Source organism: Desmodus rotundus, chromosome 4, assembly GCF_022682495.2.
Source record: "Desmodus rotundus isolate HL8 chromosome 4, HLdesRot8A.1, whole genome shotgun sequence".
Classification (NCBI taxonomy): Eukaryota; Metazoa; Chordata; class Mammalia; order Chiroptera; family Phyllostomidae; genus Desmodus; species Desmodus rotundus.
Window position 1 is genome coordinate 114,747,375 of NC_071390.1, and position 18,748 is coordinate 114,766,122.

Genomic DNA, 18,748 nt, shown 5'->3' on the forward strand with positions numbered 1-18,748 from the left:
ATGAATCTTCTGAGATCCTCCCCCACCCCCCATCCAACAGTCCCCTAAACAACGTTTTTAAATAAAATGTTATGTAGGTTCGTGTCATATATGCACATACCTACTGCCATTTTTAAACACTCTAATATTAAAACAGATTCAGCACATCTAGATTTTAAACTATAAAATTCTACAATGTAAAGACACTATAAAAAGAAGTTACTCAAGCTCTTTAAACAAATCAAAACATTATTTTCAGTAAGAAACAAAGCAGAAACACTGAAGCAATTCTCAGTGAACTGCCTGTTTAAGAAAACAGCATGGTGACGGTGAAGAAGGGACACAGCTGCACCAAGACCTCTGCTCCACGGGAGAAGACAAAGTGGTTAGAAAAGACTCCAGCACAGGCTGAGGCAGACAGGGACAGATTAAGACACACATGTGCACACACACAAGCCAGCTCAGGGCGCAGGAGAGGTGCAGAGAGACAAAACTGGTGAGGTAACTGGAGGAAAGAACAAGCCTGTGATGTATGGCAAACTAGGTCACTCCACCACACAAGCTGGCTCAGAGGACGCTTCGGACCAAGTGCTGGGTTAATGCTAGCACCACATTAAACGGATCGCTCTCCTGTGGGAAGCAAATGTTGAATGGCTCAGTGGGCCGTCCAAATCTGTGCAAATGGCCTCTGAGGAGCAGTGTCCCAGCACTGCAGGGACAGATGAGAGAGAACTAGCATTTACTGAGGACACGGTCGTGGACTGTGGACTGTGGACTGTACCGTACTAGCTAGTGCCCACGCACCCTCACGGAATCCTCGCTACAACCCTTAGATTAAGTGCTAGTCTTACCCTGTTCTACAGACAAGGGCATGAAGCTGAGAATGGCAAAATGACTGGTCTAAAACCTTCCAGGTAGGAGGAAGTGGACCCAGGATTTGCATCCGTGTCCTGGTGACCTCAGAGTCTGCATTCTTAGCTGGAGAACAACCAGCAAACGTCCTTCCCCGGCTCACTGACGACTTGTGACAGTTTCTCACCTCAGCCTGGGGGGAGGTTAAACACGCACCATTCTGCATGCTTGCAACAAGAGCTTCCAAAATCAATTTCCAACAGATACTGGTAGGTTCTTCCAGCCGTACTGGCCCTGAATATCTGTAGGCAGTCAACCTCAACCACAGCTGCTGAAGGCAGCTAAAGTTACTGTTTACTCAATCCCAACTATATCCCAGGCAACTCTCTACTTCACTGGATCCTTATAAGAACTGCACAAGGCAGCAACTTCCATTTCCCATCTTAACTGGGAAAGGTCAAGGAACCTCTCCAGATGCATATAGCTATGAATGGTTGCGTTAACAATTACCTTTCTATTATTTTTATTCATTGCCTTCTGATGCCTCCCCTACCTGGCCTCAGCCAACATGCTATCTTAAAGCCTTAACCTCAAGACCAGATTATCCAAGACACAGAATCCCTCTGTTTCTGAGTCCTGACGAAATAGCAGGAAAAGCAACACAAGGCAGACAGCTGATCACTGGAGACATGGAACAAACTTGGTCTGTTATGAAACTTGGCCTGTGGCATCCATTTGAAGGGTTACCATTGGTCTCATTGGAGCCTGAGTAATTCATACACTGCATAATAAACATGTTTAAAAATCAAGAGGGGTCTAATAGGACATGAATCCAAGGAGAAAGTGATCCTGCACCATAAAAAGTCGAAGGGGCATCCTATCAAGATACTCATGGCGTATTTCACAAAACTAAGACAAATATTCCAAAAATTTATACGGAACTATAAAAGATGCCAAATAGCCACAACGATCTTCAGAAAGAGAACAAAGTTGGAGGAATCATGCTACCTTATATCAAACTATATTACAAGGCCATAGTAATCAAAACAGCATGGTAGCCCTGGCCAGTGTGGCCCAGTTGATTGGGTGTCATCCTGTAAAGAGAAAGGTCATGGGTTCCATTCCCAGTCAGGGCACATGCCTAGGTTGCAGGTTCAGTCCCCAGTCGGTGTGTACAAAGAGGAAACCAATCGATGTTTCTCTCTCACATCGATGTTTCTCTCCCCCTCTCTCTCTCCCTCCTTTCCCTTCTCTCTAAAATCAATACGCATGTCCTCAGGTGAAAATTAAAATTAAAAAAAAAAAAAGAACAGCATGGTACTGGCATAAAAACAGACATATATATCAGTGGAAGAGAATAGAGAGCCCAGAAATAAACCCACAACTTTATGGTCAATAAATATTTGACAAAATAGGCAAGGACATACAATGAGGTAAAGACAATCTATTCAATAAATGGTGTTTGGAAAATCGGACAGAAACATGCAAAAAAAATGAACCTAGACCACCTTCTTACACTACACACAAGAATAAACTCAAAATGTATTAAAGACTTAAATGTTAGACTGGAAACCATACAAATTCTAGAAGAAACCATAGGCAGTAAAATCTTGGGCACTTCTCATAGCAATATGTTTTCTGAAATATCTCCCCAAGCAAGAGAAACAAAAGAAAAAAATAAATAAACAAATGGGAATACATCTAACTAAAAAGTTTTTGCACAGAAAATAAAAGTATCAAAAGACAAAATGAAAAGACAAACCACTGAATGTGACAACATATTTGCCAATGATATATCTGATAAGGGGTTAATATCCAAAATTTATGAAGAACTTATAAAACTCAACACCAAAATAAAAACCAAACAATCCAATTAAAAATGGACAAAGGACCTAACTGTGAAATTCTCCAACAAGAACCTACAGATGGCCAACAGACTATGAAAAGATGCTCAATATCACTAATCATTAGAGAAACACAAATCAAAACCCCCATGAGAGCCCTGACAAGGGTGGCTTGGTTGGAGCATCGTCCTGTACACCAAAAAGGTTGCAGGTTCGATCCCTGGTCAGAGCACATACCTAGGTTGCCAGTTGGATCTCCTGTTGGGGCATGTACGGGAAGCAACCAATCGATGTTTCTCTCACATCGATGTGTTTCTCTCTCTCTCTCTCTCTCCCATCTCCCCAACTTTTCTCTCTCTGTAATATCATGAACATATCCTCAGGTGAGGATTTTTAAAAAAAGGAAGAAAAAAACCACAGTGAGGTATTACCTCACACCTGTCAGAATGGCTGTCATCAATAAACCAACAAACAACAAGTGCTGGCGAGGACGTGGAGAAAAGGGAACCCTAGTGCCCTGTGGTGAAAATGCAGACTGGTGCAGCCATTGTGGAAAGCAGTATGGAGATAACTGAAAAAATTAAAAATGGAACTGCCTTGTAACCCAATGATTCCACTTTTGGGAATTTATCCAAAGAAACCCGAAACACTAATTCGAAAGAATATATGCATCTACGTTCATTGCAGCATTAATTGTTGTACAATAGCTAAGATTTGAAAGCAGCCCAAGTGCCCATCAACAGATAAGCATTTAAAAAAAGCTGTGGTACATTTACACAATAGTATACTACTCAGCCATAAAAAAAAAAAAAGGATATCTTACCCTTTGCAACAGCATGGATGGACCTGAGAACATTATGCTAAGTGAAATAAGTCAGTCAGAGAAAGACAAGTACCATATGATTTCACTCATACATGGAATCTAATGAACAAAATAAACTAACAAAAAAATAGAAATAGACTCACAGATACAGAGAAGAGACTGACAGCTATCAGAGGGGAAGGGTAGTGGGGCTGGGTGAAAAGTGAAGGGATTCAGCACGCACAACGCACATGCACACACGCGCACACACACCTCATAGAGAACAGTGTGGTCGTTACCAGTGAGAAGAGGGGGTTGGAGGAGAGGTAGGAGAGGGTAAAGAGGGCGTAAATGATGACAAAAAGGGACATGACTTGGGGTGGTGAACACACAATATTCAGATAATGTACTAGAGAATTGTACCCCCTAAACCTGTATAATTCTATTAAACCATGTAACCCCAATGAATTCAATTAAAAAAAAGAAAGTCAAAGGGGCATAACCAACAATAACTGACAAAGGAGATCATGATGGCATCTCTCCCGGAGCTCACGTCCCCGTTTACCCACACATGCACTGGATTGGCCATCCTGAGTCAGAAAAGAACCTTGGGTCAGCTGACTATGGCACCAGGCTTCACGCTGGCCACCCAGCAGCAGTTCCTTTTTCAATTAATGTGTCCCCCCAGGGCTCCCTGAACACCCTGTGAAGTCTGGTAAGGATTGGAGGCTTGAGGTCCTGCGGTCTGCTCCTCTGGGTGCCAGCTGACCAGTGATGTGACAATCCTCCTCTGGACCAATGCCTAAACCCTCCCAGAGCAGAGAGGAGGAGAGAGATTGGAGGGGATTTCAGGAGATTTATCTGGGAGAAAAGAAAGATTAAAGGGATTTACAGAGACCCAGCCAAAGACAAACTCAACAAATTAACCCTGCAAGTCCTCCCCTGAGAGGACACTGATGTCCACCAGCCCAGCCTGGTTATTGTCCATTTAGTTGACAAGTTTGAGCCAGAAACTCCTGCTTGAGACACAGTCCTCCCAAGCCCCTCTGGGGACAAGCTATATCCAAAGATGTGACTTCCCAAACCCTACCCTGCTAGTGAATAAGGGCACCAGAGTTTGTTATCTTTTCAATCAAGAAAAACTTTGGCTTGTTTTCTCCAAACACAGTATACTCCACAGTATCCTATCAAAGAAAAGAGTAGCTGGAGTTCTCATGTTCATTATTTTTCACCGAACTTTGGGCTGTAAATTCCCCACTCAAGTGAGAAGTTACAGGTTCTAGGCCCACCCACCATCAAAGTGATCTAGATTGATAACTCCAAAGGCAAAACCCTGCGTTTTCACAGAAAACAAAGCAGATCTTCCAGCAGCTAAAATGCCCGGCCTATCCTGGCTTTCACTCTGTGTCAGAAGAGGAGATACTTCAAAAGCCCTTTCCAGACACAAGTTCTTGGAAGGAAGGAAATTCACCTTAAAATGTAGCAGTCCCTCACAAAGAGAGTCCAGAAGTCTAAAGGGCATGAGCTTACCCTCTGAACTAGGGGTGTCCAACCATTTGGTATCTCTGGGCCACACTGGAAGAAGAAGAAGAGTTGTCTTGGGCCACACATTAAATACATTATGACATGTAATCACACACACACACAAAAAACCTTCATAATGTTTTAAGTGAATTTAGGATTTTGTGTTGGGCCGCATTCATAGCCATCCTGGGCTGCATGTGTGAGCTGCAGGTTGGACACCCCTGCTCTGAACTGTCCACAAGAGCTTCCCAGAGCATGGACAGGTGCTCAGAAATCCTTGGAAAAACTGACCCAAACCACCAACGATACCATTCCTTCAACCCAAAATCCTTCGAGAATCTCACGCCCCACATCCAACCCCTCCAAATGAATCCAGAATCCAACCACTTCCCATCACCTCTATATCCATTCCCCAGTTGTAACCCACCACCATCTCTCCCCTGCAGCGTTACAGTGGCCCACCACCTAGCTCCACTCTTCCGCCCTTGAGACGACCAGTCCCTCAACACAGCAACCACAGCCATGAGGGACATACCTAAGTCACATCAAGTTACTGCTCAAAACCTCCGATGTTCCCAATTCTTTAGAGCAAAGACAGTCTTTATTATGGTCTATCAGGCCTTAATGAGCACCTGCCCACCCCTGCCATGCCTCTCTGACCTCAGCTCCCACTCTCCTCCCTGACCACTCAGTTCCAGCCACACCAGCCTCCTTGAACACCGGGCCTCAGAAACACAGACACATACCTACCTCAGGCCCTCAGCCCTTGCTGTTGCCTCCAACTAGAATATTCTGTCATCAGCTATCCGCATGGCTCCTTCAGGTCTTTTTTCAAATATCAGCTTCTCAGCAAGGCCATCCCTGGCTATCCTTCCTCAAGGTGTAGTAACTCCCACTCCAAAAAAATCCCTTTCCCCTGATTTATTTTTCTCCCTAAAATGTATACTATATAACACACTCCATGATTTAATTATTCATATTTTTTGTGTTCAGACTCCCTCCCAAGAATGTAAGCCCCAGGAGAGCAGGCATCTGTTTGTTTACTACTAAGTACCCCACGCAGCACCTGGAGTATAGCAGGTGTTCAATAGACACTTCTAAATGTGTAAGAGGCCAAATTGATACTGTGCCATAAGAAGGAGGAAGAGGAAGAAGGAAAAGAAGAAGGAGAAGCAGAGGAGAAGAAGAAGAAAGGGGGAGGGAGAGTAAGAGGAGAGAAAAAGAAAAGGAAAGGAAAGAAAAAAGAAAAGAGCGATGATGACTGAGAAATGCAAGCTTCTGACAAATATTGCAGCTGGGATCCTCTTGGGTAGAAATCGAGGCACTTCCCACCCATTTGTCTCTTGACAATATCCTTGAAATACTTCTCCCAAACTCTAAAATTCAGAGTAACCCCAAAGTAATACTATTTTTAAAAACCAGTCAAATATACAAACCACCTCAAGTAGCTTTGCATTCTCCCTCTCCTCCTACCTATACCCCAAGAAAGAACAGCTGAGTCTATTTTCCACCTGGGCCTTCAAATAAATCAATCATCTGTGTGCTCAACAGGTGCACTGAATGAGCAATTTCAGAATAAGGAATGAAAGTATTATACCAGTGGAAAAAGACAGTGCTTGCCCCACAGAAACTTCTATTTATACCCTTCCTAAAGCAGCATCCAGCAGGCTCTCACTTAATGAAACAAGAGAACACACTCTGTAACTGACATTAAGTGGGATAAGACTTCCCATCCTGAGCTGTTTCACTTCGCTGCTAGCTTGAGCATAAAACTATCCCTCCAAACAGAACCAGCTGCACCTGGCCACGCACAGAAAGTTCCTAAAGAGCACCAGCAAGTGCCTTCCTTGTACGGGTGAATCTTAAAATCTCAGGGCTGTCAGGGCACTTGAAAGCCATCTCATCTGCCCTGCCCCCATGATTTTAGGGATGAGAAGGACGGGCAAATGGCCCATCAAACTACAGGCCACACACCCCATTAGGGGCTGAGCCAGACCAAGGCTCACAGCCTCCACCACGCCTGCTTCAGCCCCCACAGACAGCAATTACTTCCACGTAAAATGTTTAGTCCATAAGAAAAGCATGTATTCAGACCCCACGGAGATGAAGATCTGCTTTCTAGGACATGCCAGTTCCTATACACCAGGGGAAACGAGGTCTACTGGGGGAATCCTGCTGTGTCGTGCCAAGTATTAAGGCCTTCTCTATTCAGACGCCCTTCAAGGCGTGGAAATTACAGAAGTGACCTCCATGGGCCTGGGGTACTTCCTGGACACCACACCAAAACTTTCTTCCTATCAGTATACTTCCCCAAAATGCTTTTTGGTTTTTGTTTTTGTTTGTTTCAGAAGTTGTTAAAAGATATTCACAGTAGAGGTGGCCTGAAGGGCCTCAGCAAACAGGCCAACAGAAATGTTTACCACTCCTAATTTGCTGTTACACAGTATTTATCTGCTTTCACAGTGTGCCAAGGATCTGACAACATGTCACTGATTAATAAATAGTAATTAAGTCTTACCACCTTATTAAGAGATACGGTTAGGTTCCCCTCTCAAAGGAAGCCACACTGCAGCCCACAGGTTTAGTACGAGGTTCTATCCTGAGCCTGACTCAGAGATGTATCTGCTAACCCAGGCCCAAATCACAAAGACGGTTTTTCCCCCTTACTGTCCTTTGCTCCCTCAGCCTATTTTACCTCCTTCTTGTGCCAGCCTTCACTCCCATGTGTCACCACCCTCCAGCAAGGCCCCTCTGACCACCGGACTAAACAGCTAGACCCTTAAGCTTCAATAGTAAGTGTTCTGCTCTGCAAGGAAAGGTACCTGGATCAGACAGCCAATATCAAATGACAAAGCTTGGCAGAGTGCTCATCAGGCCTTTACGATGCTTTATTTGAAAAGCATTTCAACATTGCAAGCTGACGGTCTGGGTCCTGGCAGGGCTTTCCTGCCTTAGAACCTGAAAGGCATATGGTGAAGGTATGACAGCGACTGGGCCCGCAGAGTGCCTTGGAAATGAACCCCAGTTGTAACCCTTGACGCCTTTGATTCATGCCAGGTTTCATTACTCCACATCCACACTCACGGCACTGGAAGTGACCTCTCTGTTTAGAGTCAGGACGTGGCCCAGGGTGAAACAGGCATCCTGAACTTCAGACCACTTCTAGAAAGTCCGAGGAGACAGTGGTGATAACCCAAAAGCTTTGAAATGTTACAGATTTAGATAACAGGTTACCACACAATTATGTTTTCTTTACATTAATATTAAGATTAGCTTTCCAAAGACTAAAATCAAGTCGCATTGTTATTAAACATTTGCCATTACATAATCCACAACGTGGCTCAATCCCACATGGATAATCATGACTTGTTCTGCCGAGATTCAAGTACCAGCTCCACCACTTAATAACTAGCTCCGTTTGGCAGGTCACTTTCTCTTACCTAGTTTTCCCGTCTGTCAACTGGGGGTGATAGTAAATACTTGTAAGGTTCTTACGAGAGTAAAATAAGTTAATACATGTAAGCACTTAGAATGATGCCTGCTACTTAGTATTCACTTAATAAAGTCACCCACAATTACTATTATCATTATGTCATTGAATAAAAATATTTTTATCATTTTTTGTGTGTTTCATTCTTCTAGAACTTCTGCCAGCACTATAAGACCTCAGTGGGAAGCTCCTTTTCAAAGAATTCTTTTTAAGGCAGAAGGCAAATCTTTGGGACCCCAACAGAGACCCATACCCAAGTTCATGGGGAATGTGGCCAGAGTCCAGGAAGTTGTTCTGCAAGAGTGCTACAGCCTCTCCAGCACCAGGAGACAAATCCCATCCTTCCCAGCAGTGGAAACCACCGCAGTCATCCCCAAGCAGCTCCTGCAATAGCAGAAGCCACTCAATGAAGCCACGGCTCACTGAGCCTCGGCAGCCTGCCACTGCAGAGATGCAGCTTTGGGGCTCTTCCGGGGAGCAGCAGTCACTGAGGGGACACTGCATCAGTCTGCCTGGAGGCTACAGGAGGGACCAGTGTGAGGGGCTCAGGTGGGGACACACCATGCAAAGGGATGCATTCTCACATGAGGGGACTCTACTCTCTCCAGTTCCCCGATCCACTGTCACATAATGGGTGTAGGGACCACAAGTAAGGGCATGCTTTTACTTTCTCAGTAACCTGAGACCTCATAATCGCAACCCCAAACCCAAATAAACCTCAACAGCATTTTTTAAAAGTTTTCCTAAATTGACTCCTTAACTGGCCGTGCTGAGAGGCGGCCTCAAACCCCTCATGTGAACAGGCTAAGTCTCCTGTTTTCACTGCAATGAAGATGGACCATGCAGACCCACAGGTGCCCGCCCTGAAGCAGAAACACACAAAAGCTAGGAGACCCCATTCTCCACCTCAGCAAGTGTGCCTTCCCAGGAATCAGAAGCATGGCTGAGAAGGCCGCCTGCACAACTTTGCTCTGGGGGACCCACGGTAGACATGGAGGTGGGGGTGCAGGGAAGATAACCAAACAACTGCAGTGGACCTTGGGTGTGGGGCAGAAGACAATCTGGGTTTGGAAATAGTTTCTGGAAAAGCGGAAACAAAGACAAGTAAAGGGGGGAAAGGAAGGAAGAAAGGAAAGATGGAAGAGCAGACTAATTTATCCTACAAAACACCTCCTCCTTCTCTTTCCAGCCTAATCAACGCCTCCCAGACCCCTGCAAAATGTCCAGCTCCTGTAGCATGTGTGTGTGAATATATACTGACGGATACTGATCAGCAGAGATATTGATCACAGGAGGGGAGAAAGCATTTGAACTTCAGATTCACCCGGCAGTGCCTGATTTTCTTTCACTATGAGCCTCCCCAACTATTCTCCTGCCCTCAAAACAAAGCAAACAAAAACCAACTCCTGGGCAGAAAGGGCACAGCAGCTGATCAGAGCGGCACACGCTTGCGGCATTCAAGCCGTCGACTTCCGATTATTCCTTTCTTGAGACGCAGCCAGCAGCATCGGACTAAATACAGCCCTGGAAAGAACCCGCCTGCACAGCGACACTCACAGACCTTCCCTCGGAGACTTACGCCCCGGCGTGAGCAGCTGAGCCTCCGTGAAACGGACACACGCTCAGGTGAGGCGCTGCCCACACGTGACCCTGCACACTGCGAAATTCTTCCCTTCCACAAACGCATGGCCATCCAAAGTCTTGCCTACACCTAGTACGTGCAGACGTCAACTCTGTAAGAATACATGATGGGCAGACAGAAACGGGAATGACTGAAGCCCGATTTTCTCATGACCACGTCTCTGGTTGACACGGTGCGCCCCTACACACAGTGAGTAAACGCGCACAGCCAGTAAACAGAAAATACACCATCTCAGCCCACAGTCATGCGTGGGTAGAAAGAAGTCGAGAGGGCGGCGGTGTCAGGGGAAGTGTTAAGTCGCCTGCCAGCGGGGACTGTCCTCCCAAAGCCCAGAGCTCCCCGTCCCAGGATCCGTGCCCACCCGCGCCCGGGGCGCAGACCCACGCGTCGGGCGCACGGGGTGCTCCGCAGAGCTGAGAACCCACAATGAGAACGTGGCGACCAGCGGTTCCTACGGCGGTGGCGGCGGCGGTGGTGGTGGTGACAGCGGAGCCGCCTAAGCACCCGTGGCCGCGGCCCCCTCCACCCTCTCCTCCCTGGTCCCCACTTACGTTCCGAGGGTCTCCTTGAACTCGAAAATTTTCTTGATGTCCTCCGCTTGCTTTTTCCAGGAGGAGCTGCTCTCGCAATTCTCCCGGGCCATGGCAGACGAGGGGCGGCGTGCGCGGCGAGCGGCGAGGCTGCGCGGCCGGGCTCGTGGGGCCGGGGCGGGCGCGCTGAGGAGGGGGCGCCCGGCGGCGGGCGTGCAGGGGCGGCGGCGCGGGCGCAGCGGAGTCCCGGAGGGCCGGGGCCGGCGGCGCGGGGATGCTCGGCGCGGGAGCCGGAGGAGACTTGCTGCAGCTGCAGAGCTTCCTCTTCTGCAGTTTCCTCTTTCACTCTCGCCGCCGCCGCGGTCCCTCCCTGGCTCGTATTTCTGCTCTCCTCTGACACAGACTTCCTGCCGCCGCCGCTCGCCCGGCTGCTGTGCCGCGGGTTGCCAGCCTCACTTTCTGCTACTTTCTTGCCTCCCTTCTCCGCCTCCCCGCCGCCCGCCTGCCGTCCTCCTCCTCCTCCTCCTGCGGGCTCCCCGCCTCTCCGTACGCCCAGGCCACACTCCCCCCCACGCCTCCCCGCCTCCCGCCTCCCGCCTCCCGCGCGCTGCCGCCTTCGGGGATGTCCTGAGCCCCAGCGCGGAGGCGCTGCCCTAGCCGCCCGGCCACCCTCCTGGCCGCCGCGTGCGCCCCGGAGCCTGAGAGAGGACCAGTGTGGGGACCCGAGCAGGTGCCGCGCGCCGGGACGCGTGCGGGAGGAGCCCAGCCCCTGGGGTGCTTTATTAATTCTGCAAAGTCAAGTCTCAGGGGCGCGAGGGCTTTCCTCCGCGGCGGCGGACGGGGGCGCCTCTGCGTCGCGCTGCGCGGCAGCAGGGCCGGACCGGGAACGGGGGCGCGGGGCCGCCCGGATGCTAGGCGCCCTCTCCGCGGCCGCAGCACTGGCCGGTGCGATCGCGGCCCCACCGAGCCGAAGCGGCGCCGGCCCAGGGGGTGACCCAGCGCCGGTTGTTATGGCGACCGAGGCGGCGGCCGAGTGCGAGCGGAGGTGGGCGTTGACTCGGCTCCGCGGCGCCGGCCGCGGCGGGCGCTCCCGGAGCCTGTCAGTCCCTCCCGGCTCGGCGACTGGAGCTAATTCGCATTGCACCAAAATCGGCACCGGCGTCCTATTGTGGCCGGGGGAGGGGGCCCTGATGGCGACGAGAAAGCGTGGGAGCCTCCGGACCGGGGACGCCCAGGACGTGCCGGGAGCTGCCTGGTTTTCCCTTTGAGAGCAAAACTCGCAGGATTATTTGGCTACAGGGCGGCGGGTGGATTCGGCGTTGGCCCGGCGCTGGCTTCGTGGGCCTCTCGGGCTGCCCCGGCTCCCGTCCCTGCTAGGTCCCTCCTGCTCTCTCTCTACCTCCTCTGCGGCCTCGCAAGCCCAGACTTAATGGAAAGTGAATGTCTGCCCCCTCCTTAACCCCACCCGGCTTGGGGGGCTACCCAGGTGGCAGGACACGTTGTTGGAAACTTCCTTTCTCACGGTCTGGGGAAACAAACCCAGAGTTCCCTCTGGCCTCGTCCTCAGAGGTGCACTTTGCCCACCTGTCCACCTGTTAGAGGCCATCCACGTGCGGATCCCCCCCGCCCCCGCCCCAACCTGCAGGGACTGCCTGTTGTTTCGGGAAATTCTAGTTTTCCTTTTAACAACACTGTCACTCCCCAACCCTAGGCTGGGTTGGGTAAACAGCCCTGGCTCTTCGCTGTAGGCACCTGTCCCATTTTCCCAGTACTGTTCCAATTTCGCTGTAAAAGGGGGGTGGGGGTGGAATCTACTTCCTGAAAAGGAAACTACATCCAGCACCTTCTGCCTGGTTCTGACAAGCTGCCTGCAGGTTAACTGCTCTCCGGGGTGCAGTCTGGGCCCGCGCCGGTCCCCCAACCCATCCCTGACCCCAAGGAGGTCAGAAGATAAGCTGGCCACCCCAGCCTGCCACACCTCCATGCTGGTTTGTCTTTCAGAGGCTGTTAGCTTAAGGCTCTTCAGGCTGAGGAAAGCAAATAAGGGATTACTTGGCTGTTAGAAACATGGACTGAATTGGCAAATCCAACTTCCCAGAGGACACTAAGAAACCTCTCTCAAAGTTAGGACACATCACCCAAATCCAAGGCTAACAGCACCTCCCTCAAAAAGAAATAGACTTGTAGAACTACAATATCTTTCATTTGGGTTAAAGGTTAGGTGTGAAGAGTAGGAACAAGGCGTAACTGAGGTCCCAGTTGGCACCTGCCTATGCCCCCATAAGCATCTTGTATTTTTTTCTCCTTCCCTTCTCCCCACTTCTCTTCCTTCTTATTCAGTTCTTTCCTCTTTATTTCCCCCTTACCTCTTTTGTTTTAAATATATTTTTGATTATGCTTTTACAATTGTCCCAATATTTTTCCCTTTGCTCCCTTCCACCCAGTACCCCCCTTTCCTCTAGCAATTCCCCCTTAGTTCATGTCCATGGGTTGTGTAAGTTCTTTACACAACTTCTCCCTTTCCTAACCTCCCCCTGTCTTAACCTCCCCCTGTCTATTCTGTTCCCACCAATTTTGCTTCTTGGCCCCTGCACCAGTTCTCCCTTTCTCCCCATTTCCACTCCCAGCTGATAACCCTCCAATGGATCTCCATATCTATGATTCTGTTCCTGTTCTGCTTGTTTGCTTAGTTCTTGTTATTTTTTAGATTCAGTTGTTGATAGTTGTGAGTTTGTCATTTTAACATTCATAGTTTTGATCTTCTTTTTCTTAAATAAGTCCCTTTAACATTTCATGTAATAATGGTTTGGTGATGATGAATTCCTTTAGGTTTACCTTGTCTGGGAAGCACTTTATCTGCCCTTCCATTCTAAATGAGAACTTTGCTGCTTAGAGTAATTTTGGTTGTAGGCCCTTGCTTTTTATCATTTTGAATACTTCTTGCCAGTCCCTTCTTGCCAGCAAGGTTTCTTTTGAGAATCACCTGACAGTCGTATGGGAACTCCCCTGTAGGTAACTCTCTGATTTTAAGATTCTCTCTTTAACTTTAACCCTTGGTAATTTAATTATGATGTGCCTTGGTGTGTGTAGTCCTCTTCCGATCCAACTTGATATGGACTCTGTGCTTCCTAGACTTGCATGTCTGTTTCCTTCACCAAATTAGGCAAGTTTTCTTTCATTATTTTTTCAAATAGATTTCCAATTTCTTCCTCTCTCTTCTCCTTCTGGCACCCCTTTGGTGTGAATGTTGGACCTCTTGAAGTCATCCCACAGGCTGTTTATACAAACCTCTTTTTTTTTATTCTTTTTTCTTCTTGTTCTGATTGGTGGTTTTTTGCTTCCTTATGTTCCAAATCATGGATTTGATTCTTGGCTTCATCCACTCTACTGTTGTTTCCTTGTAAATTGTTCTTTATTTCAATTAGTGTATCCTTCATTTCTGACTGGATCTTTTTTATGCTGTTGAGGTCCTCACTAAGTTCCTTGAGCATCACTATAACCAGTGTTTTGAACTCCGCATCTGATAGATTGCTTATCTCCATTTCATTTAGCTCTTTTTCTGGAGATTTGATCTGTTCTTTCATTTGTGCCATGTTTCTTTGTCTCCTCATTTTGGCAGCCTCCCTGTGTTTGTTTCTATGTATTAAGTAGAGCTGCTCTGACTCCATTCTTGGTAGTGTGGCCTAATGTAGTAGGTGTCCCATAGGGTCCAGTGGCACAGATCTCCCCTATCACGCAAGGTGAGTACTCAAGGTGCACCCTTCTTGTGGGCTGAGTACACCCTCCTCTTGTAGTTGAGACTTGGTTGCTGTTGGCAGATCAATGGGAGGGATTTACCCAGGCCAGTTAGCTGTAAGGACTGGCTGTGATCACACACCATCAACCTTCACCCTCTGTGGAGGATCAGCTGTGCAGGGGCAGGGTGCTGGTGCTCCAAAGAGATCTGTTGCTGTCCGCTGGCCCTGGGGTCTTTTGGGTGATACAGACCATGGTCGGCCCCCACCTGTGTTTTCCCTGGGGCCACCCTTCCTGAGCAAAGGCTGCTACTTGTGCTGGGCTTGGAGATTCCCAGGCAAAGCCAAGCTGTGAAACTAACCTGGCTGCTGCTGGTGCTGTGCCGGGAGCACTGAGGCCAGCAGTAGCTTGTTTGATGGGATTTAGTAAGTTGTGGAGCTTGAGCCAAGGCCAAATATTCATTTGGGAAGCAGCTTGGGTGGGCCCATAAATTGGGTGGGGCAGAGTCTCTGAGGATCTCCAAGGCAGATCAAACTGTTAGCCGGGTTGATGGAGTCTCAAATATGGCACTAGCCTGCCAGCTCCAAGGTTCTGTGGAAGGAGGGCTCAGAAAAGGGACAATGGCCTCTGCTTGCCCTGATGGCAGATACTTCAGCCTCTTTCAGTATGCCACTGGTGCCCTTCAAGCTGTCACTCTGGCACTGGAGCTCAGAGGAAGTAAGTCCGGGTAGGTGAGTCCATGTGTGGGTTCTTTAAGAGGAACTGCTTGGGGATCCACAAATTTCTTCTATCATCTCAGTCCCTGCTGGGTTTTGCAGCCAGAAGTTGTAGGGATTTGCCTTTCTGCCCCTGGAACCCTGGACTGCAGGGCCTGGTGTGGGGCTGGGACTCCTTGGTCCCAAGATATCCCTCCCGAATTTATACCCACCACACACAGGTGAGTGACCTGTGAGTATAGGTGAGTTCTGCATCTGCACCCCTCCTACCAGTCTGGGTGGATGTGGTTTCTTTAATTCTGTAGTTGTCAGACTTCCATTCAACTCGATTTCTGACATTTCTGAGTGATGGTTGTTCTATATTTTAATTGTAATTTGATGTGGGCCATGTCTGCCTGTGCTGCCATCTCCCCTCCCCCACTTGCTTCTTACTTAAGGATCAGTGATTTTTAGGACTTGTAAATCAGTGTTGTTTTTAACATGATATCCAGAATATCATTAATCTTTGAAAACTTTAGAAATCTTTGATCCAAAAACAGTGGTCAAAAATATTTTATTAGATGGCCTCATATAGATACACCCTACATCAGGGGTGTCCAACTCATTTTCACCAGGGGCCACATCAGCCTCGCAGTTGCCTTCAAAGGGCCGAATGTAATTTTAGGACTGTATAAATGTAACTACTCCTTAACAGTTAAGCAAGGTACTCGGCGCTGCCACCAGGTAGAAACAAAGTGTCAGGCCAGATAAAACGGTGGAGGGCCGGATTCAGCCCACGGGCCTTGTGTTTGCCAACTGTGCTCTACATGCAAAACTTGTTTAAATCTCAACAAGAATTATTGCCTGGAGAACGTTCTCTTATTAAAAGTTTCCCATCAAACAGATTGTTTGACAACACTTTGATGTTAGAGGCCTCTTCTCACAAATGCTGCAAAATTTTTGGCATCTTAAATCGTGTACCTATTTCTTAGAAATAGTTAAAAGAGAGTCACTTGAACATATTTCCTGCATACTGATGATTAACATAAGTCATTGACAGCGTACACTATAATAACACCTAGGAAAAGCATAGCTGAATGAGGAATTACACAGAGCTGCCACCTTTGCAAAAAGCAAGCTGTCAAGGAGGCAAGGCAGAGAAGAGAAATGCAACACGGCTGCTTCAGATCTCTATTCAAAGAAGTAAAGACTAGAAGAAGTTTCAGTCACTCACAGGTCATAAAGAACCTGAGCATGATCCAAGCAAAGTTCTGACTAGCCGGGACAATGTCTCAAGGCCCCTTTGTTCGTGTGAGCTGCTTACAAAGAGGTCTTCCCCGAAGAACCATCTAGTTCACATGATGAAAAATCAAGGTAGGACTAGAACAAAACCTTTACAGAATTCCTCCAATCCAAAAAAAGTGTGAAGAATTAGGAAAAATAAATGGCAGTGAAGACCCAATATAAGAAAAAAAAATTGCTAGAGAACAGGTAAAATTCATATTCAAATATATAATTTACCAAAACAAAATAACTTGTGTAAAACAAGAACTTAAAGCATAAATGCATTTTCTCCGGAAACATAGGGCAAGACAGCAGAAGAAATTAAAACATGAGCTGGAGGAGCTCAGAGAACAAGCAGGAACAAAACCACCACGGATACAAAGACTGCATTGGAAACAGCACAAGGAAAACTGCTAAGAACCTGGAAAAGTCTAAGGACCACTCCTTAAGAGATACAGAGGACAAAATCAAGAAAATGAACTTCGTTTCCATGGTTTCCACATCCTCAGATTCAATGAACCTTGTAACAAAAAAAATTTTTTTGAAGTTACCTTGCTGCTGACATTTACTGTGTAGTTAGGCCTGATGGTTGCATCTGAACTGAAATGTACAGAAGTTTCCTTTTCCTGTCATAATTCCCTAAACAATACGGTATAACTACTTACATAGCACTTACATTGTATTAGGTATTATAAGTGATCTAGAGATGATTCACAGTATACGAGAGGATGTGTGTAGGTTGGAGGCGAATACCATTTTATAGGAGGCACTTGAGCGTCTTCAGTCCTTGGTAACTGTGGGGGTCCTGGAACTAATCCCCCATGTATATCAAGGGACAACTGTACTGGGAAAATAAAATGGAAAGAAAGATTAGCTGTAAAATTATAGGAAACACAAAGGGAGTTCAATACATTCATAAATGTATCCCTTCTGAAGAGACTCAAATAATGGAACAAAAAATATTGAAAGATGTTAGTCAAGAAAGCTTTCCAGAAGTGAAGAAAAACTTTAATCTACAAATTGGAGGGTAACATCACATATCAGAAAATATATGGATAATCATTATCAAGTCACATCCTGGTAAAACTACTTATCCTCTAAGAAATAATCCTTTGGCCCCGACCAGTGTGGCTCTGTTGGTTGGGTGTCATCCCACGAAGCGAAGGGTCACTGGTTCGATTCCCAGTCAGCACACAGGCCTGGGTTGCCAGTTTGGTCCCCTGAGAGGCAGCGAGAGGCAGCCAAATGATGTTTCTCTCCCTCTCTTTCTTCCTCCCTTCCCCCCTCTATAAAATAAACAAATGAAATTTTTAAAAAGAAAGAATCATTTGGTCTTCTCAGAAAAAAAAAAATCAAGTCACTGGTATTGGGACAAAATAAACATCAGCCTGTTACAGATTTCTATAGCCACAGTCAATGAGAGAAGATATGTTTATAAAGTCCCTAAGGAAATCAAATTGTCATTAAAAATTTTTTTAATAATTAACACTTACTAGGCCTTGTTCTAAGTGCTTTACCATATTTATTAGTCTTGATGTCAATTCTGGGAAGTAGGTAATATCGTTATTCCCACCGCATAGGGGAAGAGACCAGGATTTGGAAAGCTGAAGGTGCGCACTCCTGGTCACACAGCATGAGTGAGTAAAACCCAACGGCCTGGCTCCAGAGCCTGCGCTCAAGGTCGCGCTGCAATCCTCTGTCAGAGCGGCCCTTAAAGACGGTCACCACACGAATGCCGAGGAGCTGGTACAAGAAGGAGGAAGAATTGATTCGGAGCAGCTAAGTAAAAAAAAAAAAAAAAAAAAAAAAAAGAGGAGAACTGACAGCTGTTCAAAACCCAAACAGGAGAATCAGGCGACTGCTAAGTCCACAGATGTATCTTGGGGCAGGGTGAGGGGAGGTTAATTTTGTTTTTTTCAAGCCTCAAGTAAATATACCCCATTGAATATTTACCCAGTGACATTAGCCTTTATCTTTCTACCTTAGACCTGAAACGTGTGGGGCCTTTCTTGACATGCTCCCAGACCCGGACTGTGCTCCTCCTACAACTGGCACTGAAACACGATTTTGTCAGTTCACGTTAGAATTAAAGAGTCTATTCTTGACTCCAGGAAGTGCGTTTGGCAATGTGCACAGGTGCATTCATAAAATTAAGGACACTAAAACCATGAAAGTAAATATGCTGCCTTTTATATGGGGAACCACGCCTAAATAAAAATGGCATCTCCCTAGATTTGTTTTACCCAGGACAGGATCTACAACAGACATTGAAATAGAATCTAACCAACTAATACTTTAACTTAACAGTGCGTTCCCAACAGCTGGGGGAGGTGCCTTTCATGACGTACGTGACTACATCCACAAAACCGAG

The 18,748-nt window shown here is 47.1% G+C and overlaps 1 protein-coding gene across 3 annotated transcripts in view; it reads right to left on the reverse strand.

Moving 5' to 3' along the window:
* CAMK1D (calcium/calmodulin dependent protein kinase ID) overlaps positions 1-18,748 on the reverse strand; it is a 456,788-nt gene that overhangs the window by 392,606 nt on the left and 45,434 nt on the right. Inside the window, exon 1 of one of the 3 annotated variants that reach the window (XM_045186220.2) lies at positions 10,685-11,230. The exons of 1 other annotated variant lie outside the window; for it this stretch is intronic. In XM_045186220.2, the coding sequence (XP_045042155.2) occupies positions 10,685-10,776 (92 nt within the window). In that variant the 5' untranslated portion in view covers positions 10,777-11,230. Of the gene's footprint in view, positions 1-10,684; positions 11,231-18,748 lie in introns of those variants that run through there. One more of the 3 variants, XM_024580282.3, reaches the window with a different exon arrangement.